This window comes from Doryrhamphus excisus, linkage group LG1, assembly GCF_037039965.1.
Source record: "Doryrhamphus excisus strain RoL-2023G ecotype Guam linkage group LG1, RoL_Dexc_Guam_v1.1, whole genome shotgun sequence".
NCBI classification, from domain to species: Eukaryota; Metazoa; Chordata; class Actinopteri; order Syngnathiformes; family Syngnathidae; genus Doryrhamphus; species Doryrhamphus excisus.
In genome coordinates this window covers 13,520,260-13,545,676 of record NC_136357.1, presented here as the reverse complement: position 1 = coordinate 13,545,676, position 25,417 = coordinate 13,520,260, and the positions used below count along the sequence as shown (strand labels likewise).

The following is a 25,417-nucleotide window of genomic DNA, read 5'->3' as shown; positions in this document are numbered from 1 at the left end:
CCAGGTTAGGCTTCTGCTTAGCAATAGCTTATCAACATATCACTTCCTTTTCGTTTGAATGGTAACATTTTAATGATTTTTTAACATAATTTATGAAAAATTACTTTAGACAAGAAAAAAAACATTGATTTAAAGCAGGGAAAACTATTTATTAAAAACAAATATTCAATGAATAAAAAATATACAGAGAAGAAAATATTGTGTAATACTCTAATGTAATTTTAGCTATATTTAAGGGCATTTTATATTTGATATATAAAATTCAATAATGTTTCCCCTGAATTCCCATCACTCAATGTGGTAAATAAATATAATCTGATTGGTATTATTGAAATGACGTTTATGTGTCATCTATCAAATAAATCTTTTTCGCATATTTTCTTGGACAAAACACGACCTACAAACAAATATTTTACTTTTTTTTTGTTTTTTTACAAAAACACCAAAAATGAACTTCCACGAGTCTACAGACACAAAGTCACATCTCCATCGAGTTACCAATCTAAGTCTATGTTTGACCATGTGTACACATGAGGACGTGATTATTGGTTATTGACCATCTGACAAATATTCTTGTGCTAAACAACAACTGCAGAGTTCATGTCTATTTATGTATAGAGGGAATGTCTGCGTGAGGCCGCCGCCTTGTTGGAGTATGGAAGCGTTTTCCAGTGGAGTCGGTCCTTAAAATGTTTGAACACATCCTAGGATGTCACAGGAAGTGGTCGTGCATGGGGCGGTGCGTCAGAGCGACGTCTCCAGGCTATGAAGGGGGCTTCCTGGACAAGGCGGCGCCCCCGCAGAGTTGGCGGAACTCAGACCAGCAGCCCTGGAACTGTCCTTCAGCGGCGGCAGGGGGCGCTCCGCTGCGCTGTTGTTTTGGCCCCGTGATGCATGGATGGGAGGTGCAGAGGCGAGCAGTTGCGGGGCCACAATGGAGTTGCGCTTAGTGGGTGCGTCATCCTCGCTCTCCAGCTCGTCAATGAGTGGGATCTGAGTCTCTGAGTCGTCGATTCGGAACTCTGGGTGAGTCATGAAGTTGTGGATGGAGCTGCGGGACTTGGGCGTCTCCAGGTTCTCGTATGGGGACACGCTGTCCCTGAAGGCATTCACCACGCGGATCTAGAGGGTGGAAGATTTCAAATGTAAAATTGAGTTTTTGTGATGTTAGCACAGAAGGTTACTCCAAATGGCAAATAGGAAAAATGTAATGATAACCATAGAACAGGAAATGGAACTTAGAGTGAACTTATATGAAAGTGTCTGGCTGCTCAGTACAATATGGCTAAAGTGAATTAATGTGACTGAAAACCTTTGCCTACACACATGAAAACGTTTTATCAAGTCCTTTACTTCCATTAAAAAAAAATCCCAATAGTAAAGTAATCCAAAGTCAAATAATCTGTTCCAGGGTCAAATGTGGCCATCATAAAAGCTTTATTAAGTGTACAAGCAATATTTGAATTCACATTTGAACAAACTTAACTGTGTGTAAAATGAAATTAATCACTGCATAATACAGGGCGGCACGGCGGTCGAGTGGTTAGCGCGCAGACCTCACAGCTTCAATTCCACCCTCAGCCATCTCTGTGTGGAGTTTGAGTTCACCCCGTGCATGCGTGGGTTTTCTCCTGCTAGGTTAATTGGTGTCTCCTAATTGTCCAATGTGAGTGTGAATGGTTGTTTGTCTATATGTGCCCTGTGATTGGCTGGCGACCAGTCCAGGGTGTACCCCGCCTCTCGCCACAAAGACAGCTGGGATAGGCTCCAGCACCGATTAAACAGTTTGAAGCTGGAACAGATTATTTCCACCTGACATTATTTCCTATGGGAAAACTGTGCTGAATGTGGTTGCGGAGGCCGAGATACATGAGCATCTAAATAGGTTCCTCTGGAGTCCAAAGAAGATGTGAAAGGCGAGGAAGATGAGGAAGATACCTGAGTCTGTATGCGTTGGAGGCCGCGGCACCACAGCACCTGACCCCTCCTCAGCTCCATCTCAGCATGGTCAATTTCATCCAGATCCTGCATCTCTTCCAGCTCCTCCTCTGGGATCTCCTCCTGCTTGGTACCATGACCCGCCGTCTTCAGGAACTTCAGCCAGCTGGTGGGGACGCTAGACACCAGCTGATAGAGGTCAAAGGTAAAAAGGTGAGTGAGTCAGACACAGTAGGTGCCAACTTTCAGAGATGATGGGTCTCACCTGTCCCCACAGGAGGCTGCCAAAGCCCAGGAAGACACACCAGAGCCACTGCTCTATGCTCAGACTCACGCAGCTGAAGGGCTTGCCTCCAAACTGCACAATGACCACCTGGAAGGACGTCACAACATCACTTATTTTATTCTTGTCAACTTGGCCCCGAGCCCGCTTGGGATACCTGAATAAGGAAGGTCCCAAGCACGATGGCACAGAAGATGGGGTTGTTGAAGACTCCCTCAAAGATGTTCCTCTCGCCGTGAATCTTGCGGGCGTTGAGCTCGTTAAAGAGCTGCATGAGGACAAAGGTGTTGAAGATGATGGTGTAGTGCTCCGAGGGTGGGGCATGCAGTGGTGCATCCCTGCCACAGTCGATGTCAAACAGCATCTCACCTGCAAGATGCAACACCAGTGTTCATTATTTTATTACGGGAGGGGGGGTCATTCATCACATTAAAAAACACATTTGATCAATTTTGCAGAGGGGGCATGTGTGGTCCTGCCCTGCACCAGACCCAGCATATTATGTTTTTTATTAAATCGCGGGGGTGCTGGAGCCTATCCCAGCTGTCTTCGGGCGAGAGGCGGGATACACCCTGGACTGTTGGCCAGCCAATCACAGGGCACATATAGACAAACAACCATTCACACTCACATTCATACCTATGGACAATTTGGAGTCGCCAATTAACTAATTAACATGTTTTTGGAATGTGGGAGGAAACTGGAGTACCCGGAGATGCACGGGGAGAACATGCAAACTCCACACAGAGATGGCCGAGGATGGAATTGAACTTGGGTCTCCTAGCTGTGAGGCCTACACCATAACCACTCAATCACCTTGCAGCCTGACATGCTTATGTGTTTTTAAAAAATAGTGGAGGAGAAGCTAGCGCTGTTAGCATAGCGGGCTTTCCCCAGATGAAGCAGTCAAAACATCACGTGAGAAGAAGGTAGGAAAAATATATATTCATTCATTCATTCATTTTCTACCGCTTTTTCTTCACGAGGGTCGCGGGGGTGCTGGAGCCTATCCCAGCTGTCTTCGGGGCGGGGTACACCCCGGACTGGTCGCCAGCCAATCACAGGGCACATATAGACAAACAACCATTCACACTCACATTCATACCTATGGACAATTTGGAGTCGCCAATTAACCTAGCATGTTTTTGGAATGTGGGAGGAAACCGGAGTACCTGCATGCACGTGGAGAACATGCAAACTCCACACAGAGATGGCGTGAGGTCTCCTAGCTGTGAGGTCTGCGCACTAACCACTCGACCGCCGTGCCGCCCCAATCATTTTATCATAATCTTATAAAAACTCCACGGCTGTGATGTTTATGGTGCATTTACTGACCAACAAAGAGTAGCGTGAAGATGACAATCAGCTGATAGACAGCATGGCCCAGGATGTTCTTCATCATGGTGCGAGAGATGAGCGGCTTGCTGCGTCCGTACGGGCTCCTGAACAGCAGCGCTTCAGTGGGCGGCTCAGTGGCGAGCGCCAGGGAGGCGAATGTATCCATGATCAGGTTGACCCACAACATCTGCACCGCCTTCAGGGGGGAGTCCTGAGCGGGGACAAAGGGAGACCATTAGCTCAGGGATTGACTGGGAACAAAGAAGAGCATGGAAGGTGCGATCCGGGTGGTCCTGACTTGTGTGATGCAGGCGCCTGTGAAAGCCACGATGACGGCGACCACGTTGACGGTGAGCTGGAACTGCAAGAACTTGGAGATGCTGTCGTAGACGTTCCTGCCCCACATGACGGCCTTCACGATGCTGCTGAAGTTGTCGTCTGTCAAGATGATGTCTGACGCCTCCTTGGCCACATCTGTCCCGGCGATGCCCTGAGTAATGAAGACACATGCGTGGCCTTTTAAAATTGAACAGTATTTGAATTGACACATGGTGCGTTGATGGCAGTTACCATGGCAAAGCCGACATCCGCTTTCTTGAGGGCAGGGCCATCATTGGTACCATCTCCTGTTACTGCGACGACCTGCCGCCGGTCCAACACGGTGCTGTCGATGATGCCTGAAAGGAAACAAATGTCTTTCATTTTCTGTCTTGGCCGCAAGAATGATACATTGAATGGAAACTGATCCCACATTAGCTCTCCAGAAGTCAATTATAACCAATGGCCCCTGTTAGAAAGCCCATAATTTACATTGCATTGTATGTTCAGTTTAGAGTACAGTGTTAGTTCTCAGGCAGTATTCAAGATTACATTATGTTACTTAGTATACAGAAAACGCATTGATATTAATTTCATAAACATTGCGACTGTTGGAAAGCCCATAATTTACATTGCATTGTATGTTCGGCTTAGAGTGTCGTTTGTCCTACGGTGTTCAGCGGTCAGTAAACGCACCATAGTGCGGGACGTTTTTTCGGTTGAACAATATATAGATCTCTGAGCCTTATTGCGCCTCATACATCATATCACCAGGTTGATGCTGTGCGTGAATGCATAAAAGTGAGTTTTTTGGCTTATTGTGGGAGCTGTGGAGTAGTTTGGGCACCCTTTTCACAAAGTTAGGCTCCCTTTTCATCGGTGCTAATATCAGTATTTAAGCTAACTGTGACTAAGGGTTATTCTAGTGAGTGTCATGTTTGCTTGGTTTCTTTGTTGAATTTCTGTGTGTAGCGTGCCTTTAGCTCATCATTATACTTGTGTAATATGAGTTACATTACGTTACTTATCATTTATTGTGTATTTGTCTTTGTATGTATGTCTCATCAGTACCACATCATAACCTAAATAAAATCACCAAAAGAGGAACAACCTTCCGTGTTCTTTGAACACACCCCCTATACCTTTGACCACTAGTGCATCCTGGGAGACGATCTCACAACCTGAGAAGCCTCTCCGCTACAGCCCCTTTAAATATTTAGTAAAAGTCACTTCTGTGGTTACTTTTGTGACTTTTTCCCATAATATTTTAGTTATCTTACATTTACTATACTTGGTGATTCGCTCCAAGGGATCATGTGGTCCTACTGCCTCATAATGATGCATTCAGGGACTTCATTACTTCTACCTTGCAGGTAAAGTATTGAAGTGTGTCAAACCTTTGACCAGAGTGTGTTTGTCTGTTGGAGATGATCTGGCGAGGACTCTCAGTTTGGGCCAGATCTTATCGATACGTTCCTGTTCAATCTACACCAAACATAAAGACATAAACATCGATTATTCATCCCCGTGTGGGTACGTTTGATTGACGGCTGCCACACTGACCTCCCCCAGCTCGTTGCGAATGCGTCGGTTGAAGTCTTTGCCTTCCAGACACAGGAAATCGTCGCCGGGCTGCAGTATGCCACATTTGGTGGCGATGGCCCGCGCCGTGTTGATGTTGTCACCGGTCACCATGCGTACGGTGATGCCCGCACGCTGACACTTCTTGATGGCATCTGGCACCTGAAGGCAGCACAGGATGTCGAACGTTGACAAGCTAACCAAGAAAAGTGACATATTCTCGCCAGGATGTAAGAGAAGTCAGCATCATTCATTCATTCATTTTCTACTGCTCATCCTCACGAGGGTCGCGGGGGTGCTGGAGCCTATCCCAGCTGTATTCAGCCGAGGCGGGGTACACCCTGGACTGGTCGCCAGCCAATCACAGGGCACATATAGACAAACAACCATTCACACTCACATTCATACCTATGGACAATTTGGAGTCACCAATTAACCTAGCATGTTTTTGGAATGTGGGAGGAAACCAGAGTACCCGGAGAAAACCCAAGCATGCACGGAGAGAACATGCAAACTCCACACAGAGATGGCCGAGGGTGGAACTCGGGTCTCCGAGCTGTGGGGCCTGCGTGCTAACCACTCGTCCGCCGTTGCATTGTTTACTGAATGTAAAACTAAGTATAACCTATAAAATACGTTTGTTCATATTTTTGGGTGTCGGGATCGTATGAATTGGATTTACATTTTCTGCTATGATTTTTCTGCTATTTCTGTATTCATCAGACATTTTGGAACAAATTAATGACAAAAACCAAGGTAGTACTGTATTACATTAAATTCAGCTCCAGAACCTTCCCCTGTCTCGCTTCAGTATGCTTCTCACATTTATTATTATCACACATTTGAAATGATAAAATATATATATGTACTCCCCACCAATGAAAGATAATGGAAGATGATCAGTGAACAGATGGAATCGGCATCATGGTGTAAAAGTTATTGAGTTTCACTTTTACGCCTTACACTGTTGTGTTCAAGGACTGCTGAACAAACCATTATCACTGAAGAATAAAGACATAAACATGTATAAAATGTGGGCTTTTTCAACAGTAATGCATTTTATCAGTATCATTATATGTATAACTTATTACAGGCCGCACGGTGGTCGAATGGTTAGCATGTTGCCCACACAGTCAGGAGATCAAAGATCTCGGCTTGGCATCTCTGTGTGGGGTTTGCATGGTCTCCCCGTGCATGTGTGGGTTTCCAAATTGTCCATAGGTATGAATGTGAGTGTGAATGGTTGTTTGTCTATATGTGCCCTGTGATTGGCTGGCGACCAGTCCAGGGTGTACCCCGCCTCTCGCCTGAAGACAGCTGGGATAGGCTCCAGCATGCCCGCAACCCTAGTGAGGATAAGCGGCCATGTTTTAAACCAAACATTTGCAAATGTGTGGGGACCCACTGTATACATTTCTATACAGTATTAGCATCCACAGTGTGTCTTGTGGGGTAGTCACTAGCATAAAGGACACTGGAAATAGTGTTTTCATGTGAAGGAGTCAACATGCTGTACCTCAGGTCGTACAGGATCCTCAATGCCAACCACGGCAATGCAGGTGAGCCCAGCAAGGATGTCGCTCTCATTATCCCAGTCCGGCTCGTCAGAGGCGGTAAAGTCTCTGTAGGCGAGGCAGATGGTCCTGAGGCCCTCGGACGCCATGGGCTCTATCACTGTGTTCATCAGCTTCTCTCTGTCGAGAGGTTTGAAGGCTTTGGCTGCACCATTTTCCATCAGAATCTTGCAACATCTGGAATGACCGGACATGTAAACAAAAGCGGAGTCATGCCAGGGGAATTGGACGTTGCAGTGGTCTTACTTTCTGAGCAGGATCTCAGAGGCGCCCTTGCTGAACATTCTGTAGCTCCCATCGTGGTTCCTCAGCACGGTGCTCATGGATTTCCTCACTGAGTTGAAGGTGTACACCTTAAAGAGCTTCTCCTCTGGGATGTCATTGCGGACGCTCTGGTAGTCCCGCCGTAGGTCCAAGGTGAGTCCCAGTAAGGCACATTCTGTTTTGTTGCCCACCTGGCGAGGCAGACCGCCCTCTTTGTCTGGAGGCTGAAGGGGCGGCGGAAGCAGGTTAGTTTCACCAAGCTTGGGTGTGTTGGTGGGATACATTGTGTAATTAGCAAAACATCATAAACTAAAGAAAGGACAACAATGGAGGACATCTGCGTTCCATTCTGTTCACCCATCAACACACTGCACACGCTGCACCTCTAGTATTTAGCATTTGTTACCCCAGTGGAGGGCACCAAAAATTGGGATATTGTAGACCAGGGGTCTCAAACACGCGGCCCGCGGGCCAAATGTGGCCCGCAGGACACTAGTTTGAGGCCCCTGCCTTGATATGAAAGTTTAATGTTAGTGCGGCCCGTACAAGTTTGATATGGATGCTGTATGGTATCATGTGCCCAGAAAAAATTATTACGTTTGATTAATGTTCATGTTAAAGGTTAAATAACTGTTAATAGTTATCCTCCCTATCCGTGTGGAAGTGGTAAGTTTTTGGCTATTTAAGTTGAAAGGAAATAACGTGAAGGCTACCGGTTAGGTCGCTAGCTCTCTAGTTTGCGAGTTAGCATGTGTCTCAAGACCCTGCAGTTGCGCAATATGTTGTAAATAAAAAGAGTATAAATGTGACTATAGTCGTGTTTTGTCATGTCTACAGGGCTCTAATAATGCTTTGTTCATTTTAATGTGAAAAAAATAATTTGTCTACCCACCAACTATATGTGGTTTCTTAAGTTTTTATTGTTAGCTGTTTTATTATTATTATTATATTTATTTATTACTGATTGATTGACTTTCTTTATTCTTGATTTGTTTATTTATTTTTCATCTTATTTTGTGCAGAAAAATAAAAATTAAGATATTTGAGAACAGTGGAATGTTTTATCAGAACTTTTATTGTAGAAAATCAGAACCAAAGCACTGAAAAAGTTTGTATATTTTTCTGTTTTTAAGAAATGCGTTTTTTGTTGTTTTTTTTTGAAAACCTGATGCGGCCCAGCCTTGCCCAGACCCTAGCTCCAGTGGCCCCCAAGTAAATTGAGTTTGAGACCCCTGTTGTAGACAAACAGAACATTGGAATGCTATGACAAACTGAACCAAACACCCTGTTTCCACCAAGGGGTAGGCTTGGGTATCATTTTAATACTGGTGACAAACCGGTACTATTGAAAGATTCTGGTGCTTAAATGGTGCCTAAAAATATACTTAAAAATGGAAAACGTACATATTTTGTTCAAAAACAACGGGCCTCATTCACTAACTCATTCAGCTTCCTAAGAATGGGCTTCATTCACAAACCGTTTCTTCATAAATTTGTTCTTCAGTCCTGCTTATGAACAATTCTTATTAAGACTGTGGCATTCATGAATATATTCTTATGTTGAATTTCCTATGAAAAGTACTCTTAAGCATATTTCAAAGTCAACCTAATGGTTGTGTAGTCCGCTTTTGTACAGCTCATCAAACTACAATTTAATAGTGATCTTTGATCTTTCATCCATCCATCCATTTTCTATGCCGTTTATTCTCACTCGGGTATGCTGGAACCTATCCCGGCTGTCTTCGGGCGAGAGGCGGGGTACACCCTGGACTGGTCGCCAGCCAATCACAGGGCACATATAGACAAACAACCATTCACACTCACATTCATACCTATGGACAATTTGGAGTCGCCAATTAACCTAGCATGTTTTTGGAATGTGGGAGGAAACCGGAGTACCCGGAGAAAACCCACGCATGCACAGGGAGAACATGCAAACTCCACACAGAGATGGCCGAGGGTGGAATTAAACCCTGGTTTCCTAGCTGTGAGGTCTGCGCGCTAACCACTAGACCGCCGTGCCGCCCGAGAATCCTTATAAAGGTAAAAAATATTGATACTAAATACTGAACTGAACCATCGGGTACTGCTTTGTGGAAACAGGGTGGAACACATTGATGGGTCCGAGAGAAGCAAACGACTTCAGTCCACAATGATTTTGTTTAATCAGTGTTGGACTTCAGGAGGTGACGATCAGACAGAATCTCTCTGAGCCTCTGTGGCATCTTTCCAACATCAACTTAGCCCTAAAAACACCCACAGTGTCCTGAATGGATGGCTATTTTTATATCTCACCATAATCTTGGTGGTGTAGGCGCAGTTGACCCCAATCCCCAGAACCAACAGGTCCAGAACCTTGGCGGGAATGAGACCGGGCTCCGGCACCTTTTTATGGTAGCAGCCATTGATGTAGGTCTGCACCACCGTCATGCGGTTCATAGTGAGCGTGCCTGTCTTGTCCGAGCAGATGGCCGTAGCATTGCCCATGGTCTCGCAGGCGTCCAGGTGGCGGACCAGGTTGTTGTCCTTCATCATTTTCTAAAACAGAAGAAGAAAGTGTCAGTCTCAGCATAAGGCAAGGGGGTTCCATGAGGTTGTAGTAGACACAAGAGGGGTGAGCACACCTTGACAGAGTAGGCCAGGGAGATGGTGACGGCCAGAGGCAAACCCTCAGGCACGGCCACCACAAGCACCGTCACGCCAATGATGAAGAACTTGACCAGGAACTGAACGTAGATGGGCACACACTCGCTGGTCCAGAGAACACCCTGAATCCAGAAGGTATCAATCAGGAAGCGGGTGATGAGGATGAGGACTGTGAGCGCCGACATGAAGAGACCTGGCGGTGGAGGACACAGCAGACTTGAGGACTACTTCTTGATGTGCGAGTAAGTATCTCAAGAGTGAGACATCTTATGATATTGACATATTTGCTGTGAATGGTCAGAACTGAACTACTTCTAAAGATCTCCCATCAACTTGAAGCTCTTTGAGACGTCAGTTTGTACCTGCTTTGCCGATCTGCACGGCCAACTTGGTGAGCTTCCCCTGGAGGACCGACTTCTCCTTCTTTCTGAGGTTGCTTTTCTTCTTCTCATGTTCTACGTCCTTGTTGAGGGGCTGCAGCTCCACGGTGGCTCCATCTTTGTATACGTCAACTATGGGATGAAATGTTTTATATCATTGTTTTATATCATGTGCTTTGCATTGCACATAGGTGTAACGCCAGTGCAGCTGACACCAGAACTTCATTAGGTACAAACTCCAATACAAAGATAATAATGCAGATTTTCATATGAAGGTAACAATGTATTTATTATTGTGATTTTACTGCATCATACAGAGCATACAGCCGTGTGTAGTATTTTGCTTACTGGGGGGTCAATACATATATACAACAGCTGTCAGTGCAGATTTGCAATGGATCTCATTAGATTGTGTACCTAATGAAGTGGGCTAACATGCTAACAGAATGTGACAGGACAAGCTGTTATGTGTGCGTGTGCGTGCGTGTTTGTGCGTGTGTCCACTTCCACGACACTTCAAAGTGTGTGTGAGTCGCAGCAGAATGCAAACAATCAAGCATCAAATTAACCGAGCAATCCTTTGCTTCCCGTGGTAAATGACAACGAACAGGTCAAACCACCAACTGACTGTGGACACTGTGTATGCATGTGTGTGTGTGTGTGTGTTTGTGTGTGCGCGCACACTGATCCCAGCTCAGTAACGAGGTTATTAGTGGACATGAAGGCAGAAGCAGCAGGGAGGAAAAGAAAGAAGCTGGCGAGCTTAAGAAGGTTAATCTGCTTGCTTCTAATCAGCATCAACAGAGTCAGGAGCACCTTCTGCTGCTGCTCCGCCCAGAGAGGAGGGGGTCTGGTGGGGTGAGTGGTGCCATGTGAGGACCACAAGCACAATGGAGGTCTCTGTAGCCACTTTACCTGGATTGAATTCTTAGCATTCACTTGAGTGGTTAATTCATAGTGCTTGATTTGTAGCTTCATTGACTGATTTTTTTTACGTGTTGGTTTGTTGATTGATCCACATATTGATTGATTTTATGGTTTAGTTGTGTGATTTATTTATCAGATAAGTGCCACTACTACTACTCTCCATTGACTGATTTATTATATGTATTTATTGACTGGCTGGTCAATTAATAGAATCATTTTTGCATCTGTGGGCTGACTAAATGGACAAGCGGTTGTTTGATGAATTGATCAATCACTTTATCAGTTGATTGATTGGTTGGTTGGTTGATTGGCTGTTTCAAGCGATCAATCGGGTGATTGATTTTTGATTGATTGAATGCTGGATGGACGGGTGGTTCATTAGGTGGTTCAATAAGTCAATCAATTGACTTATTGATTTGTTGGTCTGTGATTGGACAAGCAGTTGTTTGATGAATTGATCAATCACTTCATCAGTTGATTGATTGGTTGGTTGGTTGATTGATTGGCTGTTTCAAGCGATCAATCGGGTGATTGATTTTTGATTGATTGAATGCTGGATGGACGGGTGGTTCAATAAGTCAATCAATTGACTTATTGATTTGTTGGTCTGTGATTGGATCAGTTAATTGACTGTTTTTATGTACTGGTTAACTGGTGATTGACTGAACGACGGGATAGATCATGAAAAACAATTGTTTGGTTCATTAGTTGATCAATGGATTTATTTGTTGGTTACAGATTAATTAGTTAGTCAATTATTGGATTTGTTGACAGACTGATGGAACCATCGATGAAAGAATGGTTGGATATTTGCACAGCTGATCAACGGATGTTTTTTTTGTTGGTTCTTCAATTGCTCGATTGATTGATAAATTTTAGGTTGTCTGAATGATTGCTGTGCTGATTAATTGATTGATTGATTGATTAAACAAAAGCGATTCAGTCTCAGTCTCTGCTTGTACAAAGTAGCTGTTAATGCGACAGAAGCAGTTGAAACCAGTCAGAAGCAGTTATGACCAATGACCAGAAGCAATTGTAACCAGTTAAAACCAGTTAGTAGCAGTGAAAACCGGTTAGTGGCAGTTGAAGCCGGATACAAGCAGCTGGACGCAGTTACAAACAGATAAACCGGTTAAAAGCAGTTAGAGCCAGATAGAAGCAGTTAGAAGCATATGCAGTAATGTTGCCTTTCTTGCCTTTTTCCTCCTTTTTAGCTGTAAAAGAGGAACAACCTGTAACTCATTTTGTCACAAGCTTAATTTTAACCAACCACAATTAGGCACGCCTCAAAACAATGGGATCAACATGTCGCTGCCACCGACAAACAGACCTACCTATCTTGTCCTTCTTCTCCCTCTTCTTGCGCTCTTCTTTCCTCTTGCTCGTCTTCTTCTTCTCTTTTTCAACCTTGTCGTCATCGCCACATTCGCCGTCCTCTCCAGCGCCCAGCAGGGCAAAGATGATGCCCGTCTGTGAGTTGACGCCCACCGCCGTCACCACCATCTTGCCTGAGCCCTCCATTACGTGGGTGCCTGGCATGGAAAAAAATATTTTGTTTGTTAGTCCTTGTGTTTGTTAGCTAGCAGACTACTTCCTGGTTTATGAACAGATGTGTGGCGCCATTGTGATTGTGTGTGTGTGGGGGGGGGTGTTTGCATTGATGCCATCAAATTGAAATTAAACTCCTGAGCTTGCACCTTTATCCAGATCCTCACTGTAATGTCATCTTCCATCATATCTTTCTTTGCCCACAGCATTGTTTCTAGCGCCATCCTTTTGGTATGTAGCAAAAATTATTATAATTCTGATCCCCTTCACAATTTTGCCAGTGTAAAACAAACAAAATGTGTCTTAACAATGTAATGCAAAGGGAGCAAAGTGAAGTACCTGAGAGCAGCATCGGATCTTTGTCCAGACTCTTCTTGACATGATCCGACTCTCCGGTCAGCGAGCTTTCGTCGATCTTCAGGTCGTTGCCTTGGATAAGGATGCCGTCGGCAGGGAGGAGGTCACCTGGAAGCATGAGCACGAGAAGAAATGATTTCAGCAGAATGGAGCAGCCACAGAAACAAAATGAGCTCTTCTTCATTGGTCCAAGAATGAGAAGATTCATTGCATGAAAACCGTCCTGCACAACTGGTCTGACTCCTCAACTCACCATATTTGACCTGCGCGATGTCGCCGACGACGATCTCTGACACTTTGATTTGCGCCACCTGACCTCCTCTCATCACGGTGAACTTCTGCTCCTGCTCGATGCGACTCTGGAGGCCACGGAACTGCTTCTCCTTGCTCCAGTCATTGAAGGCCGTCACCAGGACCACACATACCACTGACAGTAAGATGGCGGCGCCCTCGATCCAGCCGGTCTCTGCCTCGTCCTCATCACTCATGCTGCCCGCCGCCTTGCCGCAACCTGAGCACATATTACAACTCATTTTATGTCATTTATTTCTACTTCTACAGAACTGTCTCGTTGACAGGAAAAACAGTTTATTATTAATATATAATAAACTTAAAGGGCAGAGAGCTTATCTGCTTACAGCCACGCCCATATAAGGAAGTTTTACCACACCTTTTGAAACCAAGGGTTTGGAGGATCCCAAACTTCTGTCAGGTTCTTCCAAATATACCCCTTTAACACAATGTACAAACTACCCATAATATTTAATCACCATTACAGCTTATACCAGCTTATATATCAGGGATTTCTGCTCCCGATTCTGCCGATTCATCCATGAGTGAAATCCGCCGATATTGATACCAATCATATGGATTAATTATACATGTTTTTAAATTTTATTTAAGGACAAAAATCAGGAGAATTAAGAATATAATCCCCAAAATAGTTAATTATAACTAAAATAAATAATGATTTACTAAAAAGGGGTACCAAGTAATTTTTTTCATGGACCCCACAAATCCTGGCTCCACCATTGCTATTGGCTATACGATATGAAAAACAAACCATAAAATGACCTTAATTTAGGCAAAAACACATTTAAAGGAGACCTATTAGGTTAATTTTTCGGCCCTTTGAGTTGTGGACTCCTAAAGAGCAGCTGCACACGATAACCAGCACAGAAAGCATTCTGGTTCTTCCAGAATCTGCACCTATTCAGCTGCATTTCTTTGGATTTCCTGGTTACCCCGAAAGTCTGTTTTAATTCATTCCACCCATGGCCCGCCTCCACTCGCTGTGGTTGGTTACACTAGCAAGTGCTTAAAAGGAGTTCCGGTTTGTGCTGCTAGCTGCAAAGGTATAGGAGTTGATCATAAACAGCGATTTATCTTTTTAAAATGTCAGCTTTTAACACACAGGCATATGTGTTGGATCCTGAATCCAATCCGGAAGTAGAGATTGGACAAGAAAAGAAGTTACTCAAGACTCTCTTAATGGTAAGTAGCTTTAGCATTTTAGCATTTGGTTTTCTAAAGCATCGGAAATGTCTAATGTGGTGGGAAACGGATATTAGTAACCCTGCTCCCTGTATGCAAGCGCTTTTGCTCCATGACTTACACAAAATAAACAGTTAGGACACATAAACTGTTACTTTCTGTTTGCTCAGTCCACATGACCAAGTAACTTTGGAAAGGCTTCGGCGAGTCCAGCTGCATACTGGCCCATGTTCACAAAACAGTCCAGTTTGAAATGCCGCTGACAGATTCAAATGCATTTCTTTTGCTAGTAGGGAATCAGGAACTCCAACCACTTGTGCCTGAGGGTGGCGTCGTTAGGAATTGTAAACAAACGAATTGTTTGCTAGCAAGTAAACAGAGGAGGGGGAGGGCAGAGAGCTTATCTGCTTACAGCCACGCCCATATAAGGAAGTTTTACCACACCTTTTGAAACCAAGGGTTTGGAGGATCCCAAACTTCTGTCAGGTTCTTCCAAATGCGCATACTTCATTATCTAAAACGTTGGCATTGTTTAACACGAGAATACAACATTCTTAGTACATTTATAGGTCAGAAAAGTGGAAAAAGCTTACTTTTTCAAGAGGACATACGTCACCCGTGAAAATTCTTTAAGGGGACATTGGATGTGATATAGAGCCCTAGGCTCTATGGAGTTCCTGAGTTCCTGAACTCTATGGAGTTCCTGGTAGGGCCTTAGCAGGACTTCCAGGTAGCACGTTGGTGGGCTCCAAGTGAATTTGCATTCAGTGAATCTGATGTCTTCGACCGCTGACAAAGGCTGATGTTCAGGTCTAATGAATCCTGTTATTTTTCGACTGTCACGCACATACGGGTGAGTGTTGTCCAGTATTTTGGCTTTGTTAGCTGCTGTTTGACTGATGATCAAACTGTCAGCCTTGAGAACTCACCATACTCCGCCAAGTGTTTGTTCTTCAAATGCCGTATTAAGGTATAGTTTTTTCAATATTTTTCATGGCACGTCTTAGCAGGTCAGTCCCACACGTCATACATGTTTGGTTTTGTTTTGGCAGTGCAGAGATTGGCTTTTATATAAAGGCATCCTCATATGCCAATTACATGCTTTTTCACAGAAATTTCAATACTGATCAGTGGTCAATCGATCGGAGCATCCCTAGTCACAAGTGTTGATGGATATTATCTAACAAGATGTCAATTCTGTCTTTACAAAGACAATAACGCACACTTTTGAGAGGTATTCATTCATTCATTTTACATTAGATTGGAGAGTAAAAATGTAAAGAAATGAAATACATTTTAAAATTGATTCAATTCAGTTCCATTTTAATTTGACAACCTCTGAACTCAGCACAGTATAAGAATGTACTAGCAGACACTGTAAGCATGTTTCTTCACTTCTTGTTTTACCACATTAGCACATTTAATTGAAAATGTATGTCGTGTTTAGGACGAGTGGTTAGCGTGTAGGCCACACAGCTAGGAGACCCGAGTTTGATTCCACTCTCGGCCATCTCTGTGTGGAGTTTTCATGTTTTCCCCATACATGCGTGGGTTTTCTCCGAGTACTCCGGTTTCCTCTCACATTCCAAAAACATGCTAGGTTAATTGGTGACTCCAAATTGTCCATAGGTATGAATGTGAGTGTGAATGGTTGTTTGTCTATATGTGCCCTGTGATTGGCTGGCGACCAGTCCAGGGTGTACCGCGCCTCTTGCCTGAAGACAGCTGGGATAGGCTCCAGTACCCCCCCACAACCCTTGAAAATTAATGAATGAATGAATGAATGAATGAATGAATGAAATGTAAACACATTTATAGATGGAGTCTGCTGCTCACATTCAGTTCAAACTGTTCTAATATGGAAGAAGAGAAAGTACATAAAATATGAGCTACTTTTGAGTACACCTTCATAAATAAATTTTTGTCTGTAAAGCTCCATTCTACACAATGTACCCCATAAGACTAATGACTGGACTCCATGGACAGTAAATGTAGGTGTCAAGGGTACGAAAGCAGACTTCCTAACCTCATGAAACATGCTTTTCATGTCTATTTCTACATTATTTTCCTGTGCTGAGTTGCAGTTATTTGCTACACATCAAACTCACTCTGTCTGTCGGCATCCGGTGGTTTGTAGAAAGAAAGGCCAAGTGAAATGATGGCAGCCACTTCCAGGATTATGAGTGTCACATCCTGCAGGGCTTCCCACACTAACTGCACAAAGGTTTTTGGCTTTTTGGGAGGGATGACATTCGGTCCAAACACCTGCTTCCTTCTGTCGATGTCCTCTGAGTTTCCATCTAAACCTGCAACACATTTAACAATGTGATTATTATAGTGCTGGTACTGTATATTACAGTATTATGATGTGTATTCAAAGTATTATTGATACAGATCTTGTATGAGATGTCATTATACCACCCAGAAGGAAGTCAAGGTGGTCTGATGGATTTTTCAAGCTACTGCTGACATTTTAGCGCTCTGTGGCATCGCTGGAAGTGTTTACTGAGCGCAAGCAAGTCTCACACACACACACACACACACACAATGAATTAATGATGAGGGTGGGGAAATGTCATGGGACACATGTTAGCTATAAGACATCCATTCTGATTAGATAACTCCATAGCCTCCACATCTGGGACACGAAAAGTAGTGGCAAGAACATCAATGTATATTGTCGTACTATACTGTCACGAATAAACAGCCTATTTCTGTCATTTATTTTTCCAGGTATATATTTTTATTAGGGATATTTTGATCAGGGTTTTGTTACTAACTGAAAACTAAGATTGTCAATCGATTGAAATATTTGCTTAAAATATGTTATTGTGATTAATCGCATTTACCACAGTTAACTCAGAATTAATCACATTTAATCGCAGACAGAAAAACGTTTTTTTTTAAATCTATAACAAGTAGGGGAACTCTCTTTGTGGTAAACGATTCATTGCGCAACTACAACGATAACTACATCAAATTTCTGAAATATGGGCCATTATTTATAAAAGTAACAATCAAACATATATTTGTATTCCTATTTTCTTAATATTTTCTTACTATGATTAGCATATTAGCTCTTAAACTCGCCCATGAAGGTTTAGCAAACACAAAATGTGACCAAGTGAGACCTCTCACACTGAAACATTTTATTTTATTACAGTGTCAGGTCAAAATACAATTTGTTTATCGATGATACTGGTTTTAAATTCAAAATGTTTGTTAGTAGAACAGCCTAGTTAGGAACATCCAGAAACAATTATTATTATTTGCCACAATGCACCTTTCCTTCGTAAAACGAACAAATCAAAATACCCAAAACACAGGGCTATAGTCATAAAACAGTTAAAACAATTTGTGGTAAACAACCTCTCTGAAAAACAAAGTCCACCAAGCAGGATGGTGGCTCCGTACTTATTTAGTACTTTAGGTTTCATGTTGTTCCTGCCATAGTTGTTTACACAATACATTATAAATAAGATCAATCAGATCGCTATAATTCTATAAGTATGTTTTCCTGACATGTTGACAATGTTAGTTCGATGCTAATGCTAGTACAGCACTCAACTTCAGCTTCGGTCATCAAATGGACAGCCCGTCAATAGCAGCTGTAACTCCAATGCAATCTGATGCCAAGGTATTGCTGTATATGACAAAAAAACTAAACCTGCACTGCTTCAGCCTCTGGCATGTCATGTAAACACAGCAACAGTAGCTCTTGCATCATGGTCTTGATGCAAGAGCCATCTGCCAGGGCTTTGAGTCTAACTTCACCAATCAAAATACTCTTTTCTTTCTCCATTTCTGCTCAATGTTTATTCCAGCTTGTGGCTACAGAGTTAGGATACTTCAATCAAACTACGGTGTGCGCCGAGGGTCAAACAGGAGGAGCGCATGTTAATGACGCGTTAAAAAAATTACAGCGTCATTAACACGTTAACTTTGACAGCCCTACTGAAAACCTGAATTAAAAGCAGGTTTGCCCGTCTCTGCTGGACAACTCCCACCACATCCGCTGCCTTCTGAACCGCAGATGCAGCCCAGACCCTCTTCTGTGCCCTTGGCATCCCGGAGAGGAGACAAAATGTAAGCACTCGTCCATCAGTTGGCACCACGGCTGAAATCAGTAAATCAGTGGGCACAACACGTGTGACAAACGCAAGCGCTCACTCGTCACAGTCCACTCATTGGACAGCCGACTTGGGGAAGTGCAGAGACTGACATGTACCCACCACCGCACGCAGTTCATACTGCACTAAAACTTATATCACTCTCACAAAGACAGGAAGTCCCACACATGGCTGACATGCTTGTTCTGAATGTTGCACTCTGTCTGGAGTGAATGCTGCATTCAAATGCATTATATAAACTATGGTAATGGTAATGGTAATGGTAATGGTTTTATTTCATTTGAACATGCATCAGATTACAATTGAATGCATCACATAATCAGTTCACAGTTCCACATGTCCAAAAGGAGTAGGAAGAAGCAAAGCTTATTAAATCCTACCCCTCCATCTGGTACTTTTACAATCAGTAACTGTTACATTTGTTCACTTCCTGCTTTCCATAATACAGTTTAAGGTTGTTTTTTTTTTTTTTAATAATGTACCTCGTACCAAAGTACAAGGTGATATGACCATCCAATGACATAATGGGTACCATAGTAAGTGTCAATATGGTGATATATATAGCACATCATGACTGGTTCAAGACTCTTCATCCTTGTATTTAGCAAACATCAACTGCTTGTATTGTTTCTTGAATTGGCTCATCGTTGTGCATTGTTTGACTTCCTTACTCAATCCATTCCATAGTTTGATTCCACATACTGAAATGCTATGGCTTTTTAACGTAGTCCTAGCATATAAGTGTTTCAAATGTAGTTCTTCCCTGAGATCATATTTCTCCTCTCTTGTAGAGAAGTATTGGATGACATTTTTAGGTAATTGGTTATTTTTAGCCTTATGCATTATTTTAGCTGTTTTTATTTAGCTGTTTTTACTATAGTTTCCTTCTGAAGGTGAGCAAGCAGTGCAGGACCAACAGAGGCTTGCGGTGTCAGTTGACTTTGACCATGGCAGTCCGCTACAGTCCCTCGGGCAGGAGAGTCCAGACTGAGTCAGGGACTGGTTTACTAATGAGGTACATGTCAGAGGGAGAAGCCTGCAAGTCATTTGTGGAAATACCAGAAAAACACTATGTAGACAAACCTTGCTTTGTGCATTGGGAACAGAAAAGGGACATCTCCCAAATGTCCCCACAAAGTTAAAAGCATACAACTGCCCAACATGATGATGAAGACCAATGAAGACCTTTGAAACTCATTTCTTATTTACCTTCAACAGGGGAGGTTCTGAGTCTGGCACAAAGTCCGTTCACATCTTCATAGCACTCCTGGATCCTGGTCTGGGCCTCAGCTCCTCGCAGCTCCATGAGTGAGCGCAGCTCCTTCAGCGAGCAGCTGAACTCTGTGTCCAGGTAGGCTTCGCTGCGGCCATGTTTGGCGCCGCGGATAGAGCTGTTGGCCATGTCTGCTTCTGTGCGGGACTCGGGCCTTGTCGAAAGAACACAGACTCAGTGGTTGCCCTGGTGTGTGGGTCCGGTCTGGCATGGACTCTGTGACTGTGGAGAGAATGTAGGTGTCGTAAGCGGACTCACATTGAAACCAGTAAGACTTCAGAATCACCATACGCTAACTAAATTGGAAAAAAAGTTTTACATTTTTTACCACCAACACTGCTTCACTTCTTTTTACACTTGTATGACACTTAAACATGTGGAAGTATGACTTCACATATTGGTTGTGCACAGTAATGGCCACAGTTTGACCCTATAACAGACTATTTCAAATTATTTGAAAATCCCAACAAATGAAAGATCAATGACCTTTTTGAAAATCTTTTGTTGGACTTTAAAGGGGACATATTATGCTCATTTTTGGAGCTTTGTATTGAGTTAGGGACTCCTATAGAGCAACTACACACAATAACCTGCACAGAAAACATGCTTGTGTTTATTATCTTCATCCCAGTAGTTATGCGTAAGCATGTAATGAAGCAATAACTAACACACTTGAAGAACCTTTAAATGCCCTCAAAGAAATGTTTATTAAAAGCGCGATAAGATCACAATGAACATTGAAAATGCCTAAATCGGTGGTCTACATTCAGACATTCAGTCTGCAGTTAATTTGCTTATTCAGCATTTACGATATTGATAATTTTTATTTTATTCGGCACTGAATTTGTTTTTGTTTGTTTTTTTAGCTGTAAGGTATCCTCAGCAATACATCCTGCCATCCATTTTCTGTACCGCTTATACATTCCTGAAATATTTCACTCTGTGTGTAGTGATTCTACAGAATATGTGCGTAAACGTTTAAACGTTTAAACGTTTTTTATTTTATATTGTTATTCTATGTATTGTTTTTTATGTGTTTGTTTTTAATTGTAACTTGCCACATTTTATGGTTTTTCCCTTTCTAAATAAATACTAATAAAGCATAATAGTTTGATTTTTTTTATTTAACAAACTGACATGAATGACCTTTTCAAAGATATTTGAATATATTGAGATGCACCTCATTACTGCTAATAATTGTATTTTATTTTCACAGTATGCCAAGGGCTACTAAAAAAAACAAGTTCCTGGCCGAAACTGGCTCCCAGGCGGCACTTTGGACACCTCTGGTTTAACACATCCATTTGACGTCATTATTGGACATTTAGGAGCACCAAAGCGGTCGTCTTATGGAAGCCTTCAAGTGTGTTCCTGGCAGGCTGTGTGACCTCTGTGCCTTACGCCATAATCTGTGTCAATCAGTCAGCCCAGCCTTAATCTGAGCGAGGGAGAAGTGGACGGGTCGAAAAGGAGGAAGGAGGAAGGTAAACGGACTGAGCAGAAGTCACGACACACACACACACCGGGAAGCTTTGATAACAAACACTATGCTGACTCCAACTGCACCATATACATCAATATACTTCTTATAATACACATTAACAAAGCATGAGTTAACTAGTAACCTTCCTGTTTATAAAAATAAATGACCTTCATATACAGTTTATATAGGTAGTATTGCCAATAAGATCCACAGTGTATCAGATACAAAAATACTGAGATACATGAAGTATACATCCAAAGAGGACACAAGTGCCTGAATAAACATGGCAGCGCTAACTTGATGACATCCACAAGCCTCCACAGACAGAATGCTGTGACTAATCAATAACTAATAATAATAAGAATTCACTGCAGCGGTAATGATGACAAGATACTTACACAAACTTCCCCCATGGCCTCCAGTGAGCAGCAGCAGGTATTAGCGGCGGTCTGATTGCTCTGTGCAGCGTAACACACACGCCTCCTAAAACTGCCCATAACCTAGCCACCACTCCTCAGCTGCCACTTTGCACACACACACACACAAAAACAAAGACACACAGTGGAGTCCTTAAAGCAGCCCGTTGGTCAGAAACACAGTTTGACCTTCAGCGAGCTTGCAGGCTGCTCTCCATGGAAGGAAAAAACAGGAGCTGGCTAAATGATTATCTGAGGAAAGCCTCGCTTAATCTAATTAGACAATCTGTGGCCTCAGTGAACGCCACACAGCACACACTGCTACTGCCACGATGCAAGCTCCGCCCCCTGGGAGCTCTGCCCACATGCATACGCAACATCTCCTTGGGGAGCGGGGCTACATGGTCCTCGTCTACAAAGACCAGTGTTGCATGCATCAGGAATGGGTAGTCCTCGTCTGACAGGTTGAGGGACACAACGACCTGGGATACAGGGTCCTGGTTTACTTGGTCTCGGGCTACATGCACCACTGATACGTAGACCTCACCTGCAAAGAGCAGGCCTACATGCATCAGGCATACATGGACTATATATAGTCCTATGTATATATAGTCCTACTGTGTTAATGGATCCGGTGCTGGAAGAATCAGGTCTACAGGGATATAGATGTTGGGGTTAAATGGCCCAGAACTACAGGGATTGGGTCTAGAAGGACCAGGGCAACGTGCAACAGGGCTACATTGACCATGGCTACATGGATCAGGGATACATGAATCAGCGCAAAGGACCAAGTCAAGATGTGTTGTAGGTATTGATGGACCAATGCTACATAGACCAGGACTATAGAGAACAGGTATACTTGCATCAGCGCTATAGAACCAGGTCTTCATGGATCAGGCCCACATGGACCTGGGATACATGGATTAGTACCACACAGGAGCAGGTCTGGGTGGGCCAAAGCAACAGGAATAAAGCCTACAGGAACCAGAGACACATGGATGCGTAATTTACAAAAGTCACAGTATGACCTTTGCTCGTAGCTTTGTGACCCTTGTCCCTGAAAAGCAATGGCTGAAAGAGTCCATCAGTAGACCTGCTGACCAGGGATCAGATCACCTTTCTGCAGCGTCGTGTCGCCATCTTGTGGTTGCTTTCATCGTTTCACCTTGATAGGTGATCAAGGTCCTCAACATGGTCTGGTAAACGGACTGAAATTCGCCGCCCGTATTCTGCATAAGGAGACGAGATTGGACAGGGGCTCGGTTCTCTCCTTCGAGTCGCAGATTGGATTGCCATATTTCCATATGTAGCCAATTTATTTGCAATAAAGAGCCTGTTGATCAACAACCTCTTCGTGACTTTAATAGCGTCTTTGCAGACAGTATATATTACTTCGTTCGATAACAATAATAGTAGTAGAAGTAGTAGTAGTAGTCGTACTAGTACTACGACGGGCGCTTAAATCGTGGGTACACTAACCCCGCATACATTTAAAGTGGTAATTGTTGGAATTGAATTGTAATTGTTCCCGTGGTTAAACAATTCTGGAACTATGATCTACACTTTAGGTTTACTTTGACGTCATCCCTAAATAAACTTTGAAGCCGAAAACGATGGAAAACAAGCGAAGACCGTCGGAACTTTAGGTTGCTAACGTCACCGGCGTCGGTAAAATCCACTTCCGCACAGCTGATCTTGACGTCACTCTTCAATATGGCGGACTGGAACGGAGGTATTTGTTTTGACACGTCAATTCCGAACATTATTAGTAAAAATAACAATACGACGACTCATTAATGGTCATTTTCTGGTGTTTTAGTCTTTAAGAGGAAGCAGGCGATCAGGTGTTTTGTTGTTAATCCGCGAACCGCCGAAAATGCATCTTAAAGCTTTGCTAACAGGCTAAGTAGTTAACTACTTGGATGGTTGAAGAGCAATCAGACGAAGTCTCAGTGTTCGTATGAGATTTTAACAGGTTTTCGGTTGAATATTCATTCAAACGTTTTTTTCCCCATTTCTTTTTTCCGATCTGCTCACCATCTGTATTGTAATATATGTTAACAAAATCCAGGTTCTATATCTGATTTTCTTTTCTCAGATGTAAGAGGCGTTTCACATTCAATATTTCCAATCTTTCAATAGACCATGGATCTGTGGAAGACATGCTGGATGCTGAGAATAAACGTCTGGCTGAGAACCTGGCCACCAAAGTCTCTAGGCTGAAATCTGTAGGTCACAACAAACTATTGTTTAAGTGGGAGAATGAGTTCTGATAAATCTTCAACATTTAATCCAGTCTGCCCAACCGTGCAGTGCTAAAAAGTGCGTTGGATACACCCATTTGTTGCTGTAGTGTTATATTAAGTGGCAGAGTTACTTTTTTCATCAAGTAATTAAAAGTGTAAAGTAATGTCAATTTAACAAAATGTTTCTCTGACAGCTGGCGTATGATATTGATAGAGATGCTGAAGACCAAAATGAGTATTTGGATGGCATGGTGAGCTCATACAAAATGATCATTTTTTCTGATTTACTCCATATTTAGGCCAACCTCTAAGAACCTAACCTGTGCCCTGTTCCTCCAGGACTCAAACTTCCTGAGTGCGACGGGCCTGCTGAGCGGTAGTGTCAAGCGTTTCTCCACTGTGATTCGCTCCAGTCGGGACAACCGCCGCATTCTCTGCTACGCCTCCGTGGGCCTGGTGCTGATCTTCTTCTTGCTCTACTACCTGGTCACCAGGATACAGCGTTGATGTCCTAGGCTGTATCAGTCGGCATCACCATACTCATGATGCAGAACTGAGCCAGAAGTTGAAAACTGGAACATCATGTCTGATAGACTTTGATCAAAAACAGGAAATGGATGGGATGCAAAGTGTTGATATGACCAGCAGGTGGTGTCAGAGCAGCTCGGAACCAAAGACTGATGTGGATCAAACGCTTAAAGGGTTACACAGGGTCATCCTGTATATGGGTGTATCCATATGGGTGTATCCATCATAAGAGAAGTGAAATAATACCAGGTTAATGTGGAGGAAAAAGTGAAAAAAACGAATTTCATAAAGCCTCAGCTACTGAAACGTTTTTCTCCTGAAGCGATACAATGATAAATAACTCAAAATTTGACTTTGGTGGTGAAAAGAAGTAACAATTAAATATTTGGAAAAAGGAGACCTACATATCTAACTCACAAACACTGTAGCAATTGTTAGCTTACAAAAAAGTTTAACTGCAATTGGCAGACTGTTATTGGTACAATGTTATTGTTTTCTTCCTCTGTTCCTTTCATAAATTGTATTTAGCATTTTCTGTTCTTGCCGACATTCAGTGTATTCAGTGAGCATTTCCAGGAAATAATTATGAATTCCATTCAGCTTCCATTCAACTTACTTTATACCATTATTTTTTATGCATGCAATAAATAGTTTTAATGACTGAGCTTGTGTAGTTTCTGCACATTCGGATAC

At 43.0% G+C, this 25,417-nt stretch overlaps 2 protein-coding genes across 2 annotated transcripts; one reads left to right on the top strand and one right to left on the bottom strand.

The window, feature by feature from the left end:
• Positions 1-128: 128 nt before the first annotated feature.
• Positions 129-22,229, bottom strand: LOC131130838 (plasma membrane calcium-transporting ATPase 1-like). Its single transcript, XM_058074888.2, has 20 exons — positions 21,933-22,229; positions 19,988-20,273; positions 16,757-16,954; positions 13,408-13,665; positions 13,137-13,262; positions 12,584-12,781; positions 10,305-10,454; positions 9,921-10,135; positions 9,592-9,834; positions 7,279-7,520; positions 6,975-7,209; positions 5,441-5,620; positions 5,275-5,362; positions 4,130-4,236; positions 3,858-4,049; positions 3,557-3,770; positions 2,379-2,590; positions 2,204-2,311; positions 1,939-2,127; positions 129-1,122 (listed from the first exon to the last, which is right to left on the bottom strand). Exons 2-20 carry the CDS (start codon positions 20,178-20,180, stop codon positions 745-747), a joined length of 3,726 nt encoding a protein of 1,241 aa, XP_057930871.2. The 5' UTR covers positions 20,181-20,273; positions 21,933-22,229; the 3' UTR covers positions 129-744.
• Positions 22,230-23,591: 1,362 nt separating this feature from the next.
• bet1l (Bet1 golgi vesicular membrane trafficking protein-like) lies at positions 23,592-25,385 on the top strand. Its single transcript, XM_058074898.2, has 4 exons — positions 23,592-23,682; positions 24,093-24,178; positions 24,391-24,447; positions 24,536-25,385. The coding sequence occupies exons 1-4, from the start codon at positions 23,664-23,666 to the stop codon at positions 24,701-24,703; spliced, it is 330 nt and encodes a 109-aa protein (XP_057930881.2). The 5' UTR covers positions 23,592-23,663; the 3' UTR covers positions 24,704-25,385.
• Positions 25,386-25,417: the final 32 nt, after the last annotated feature.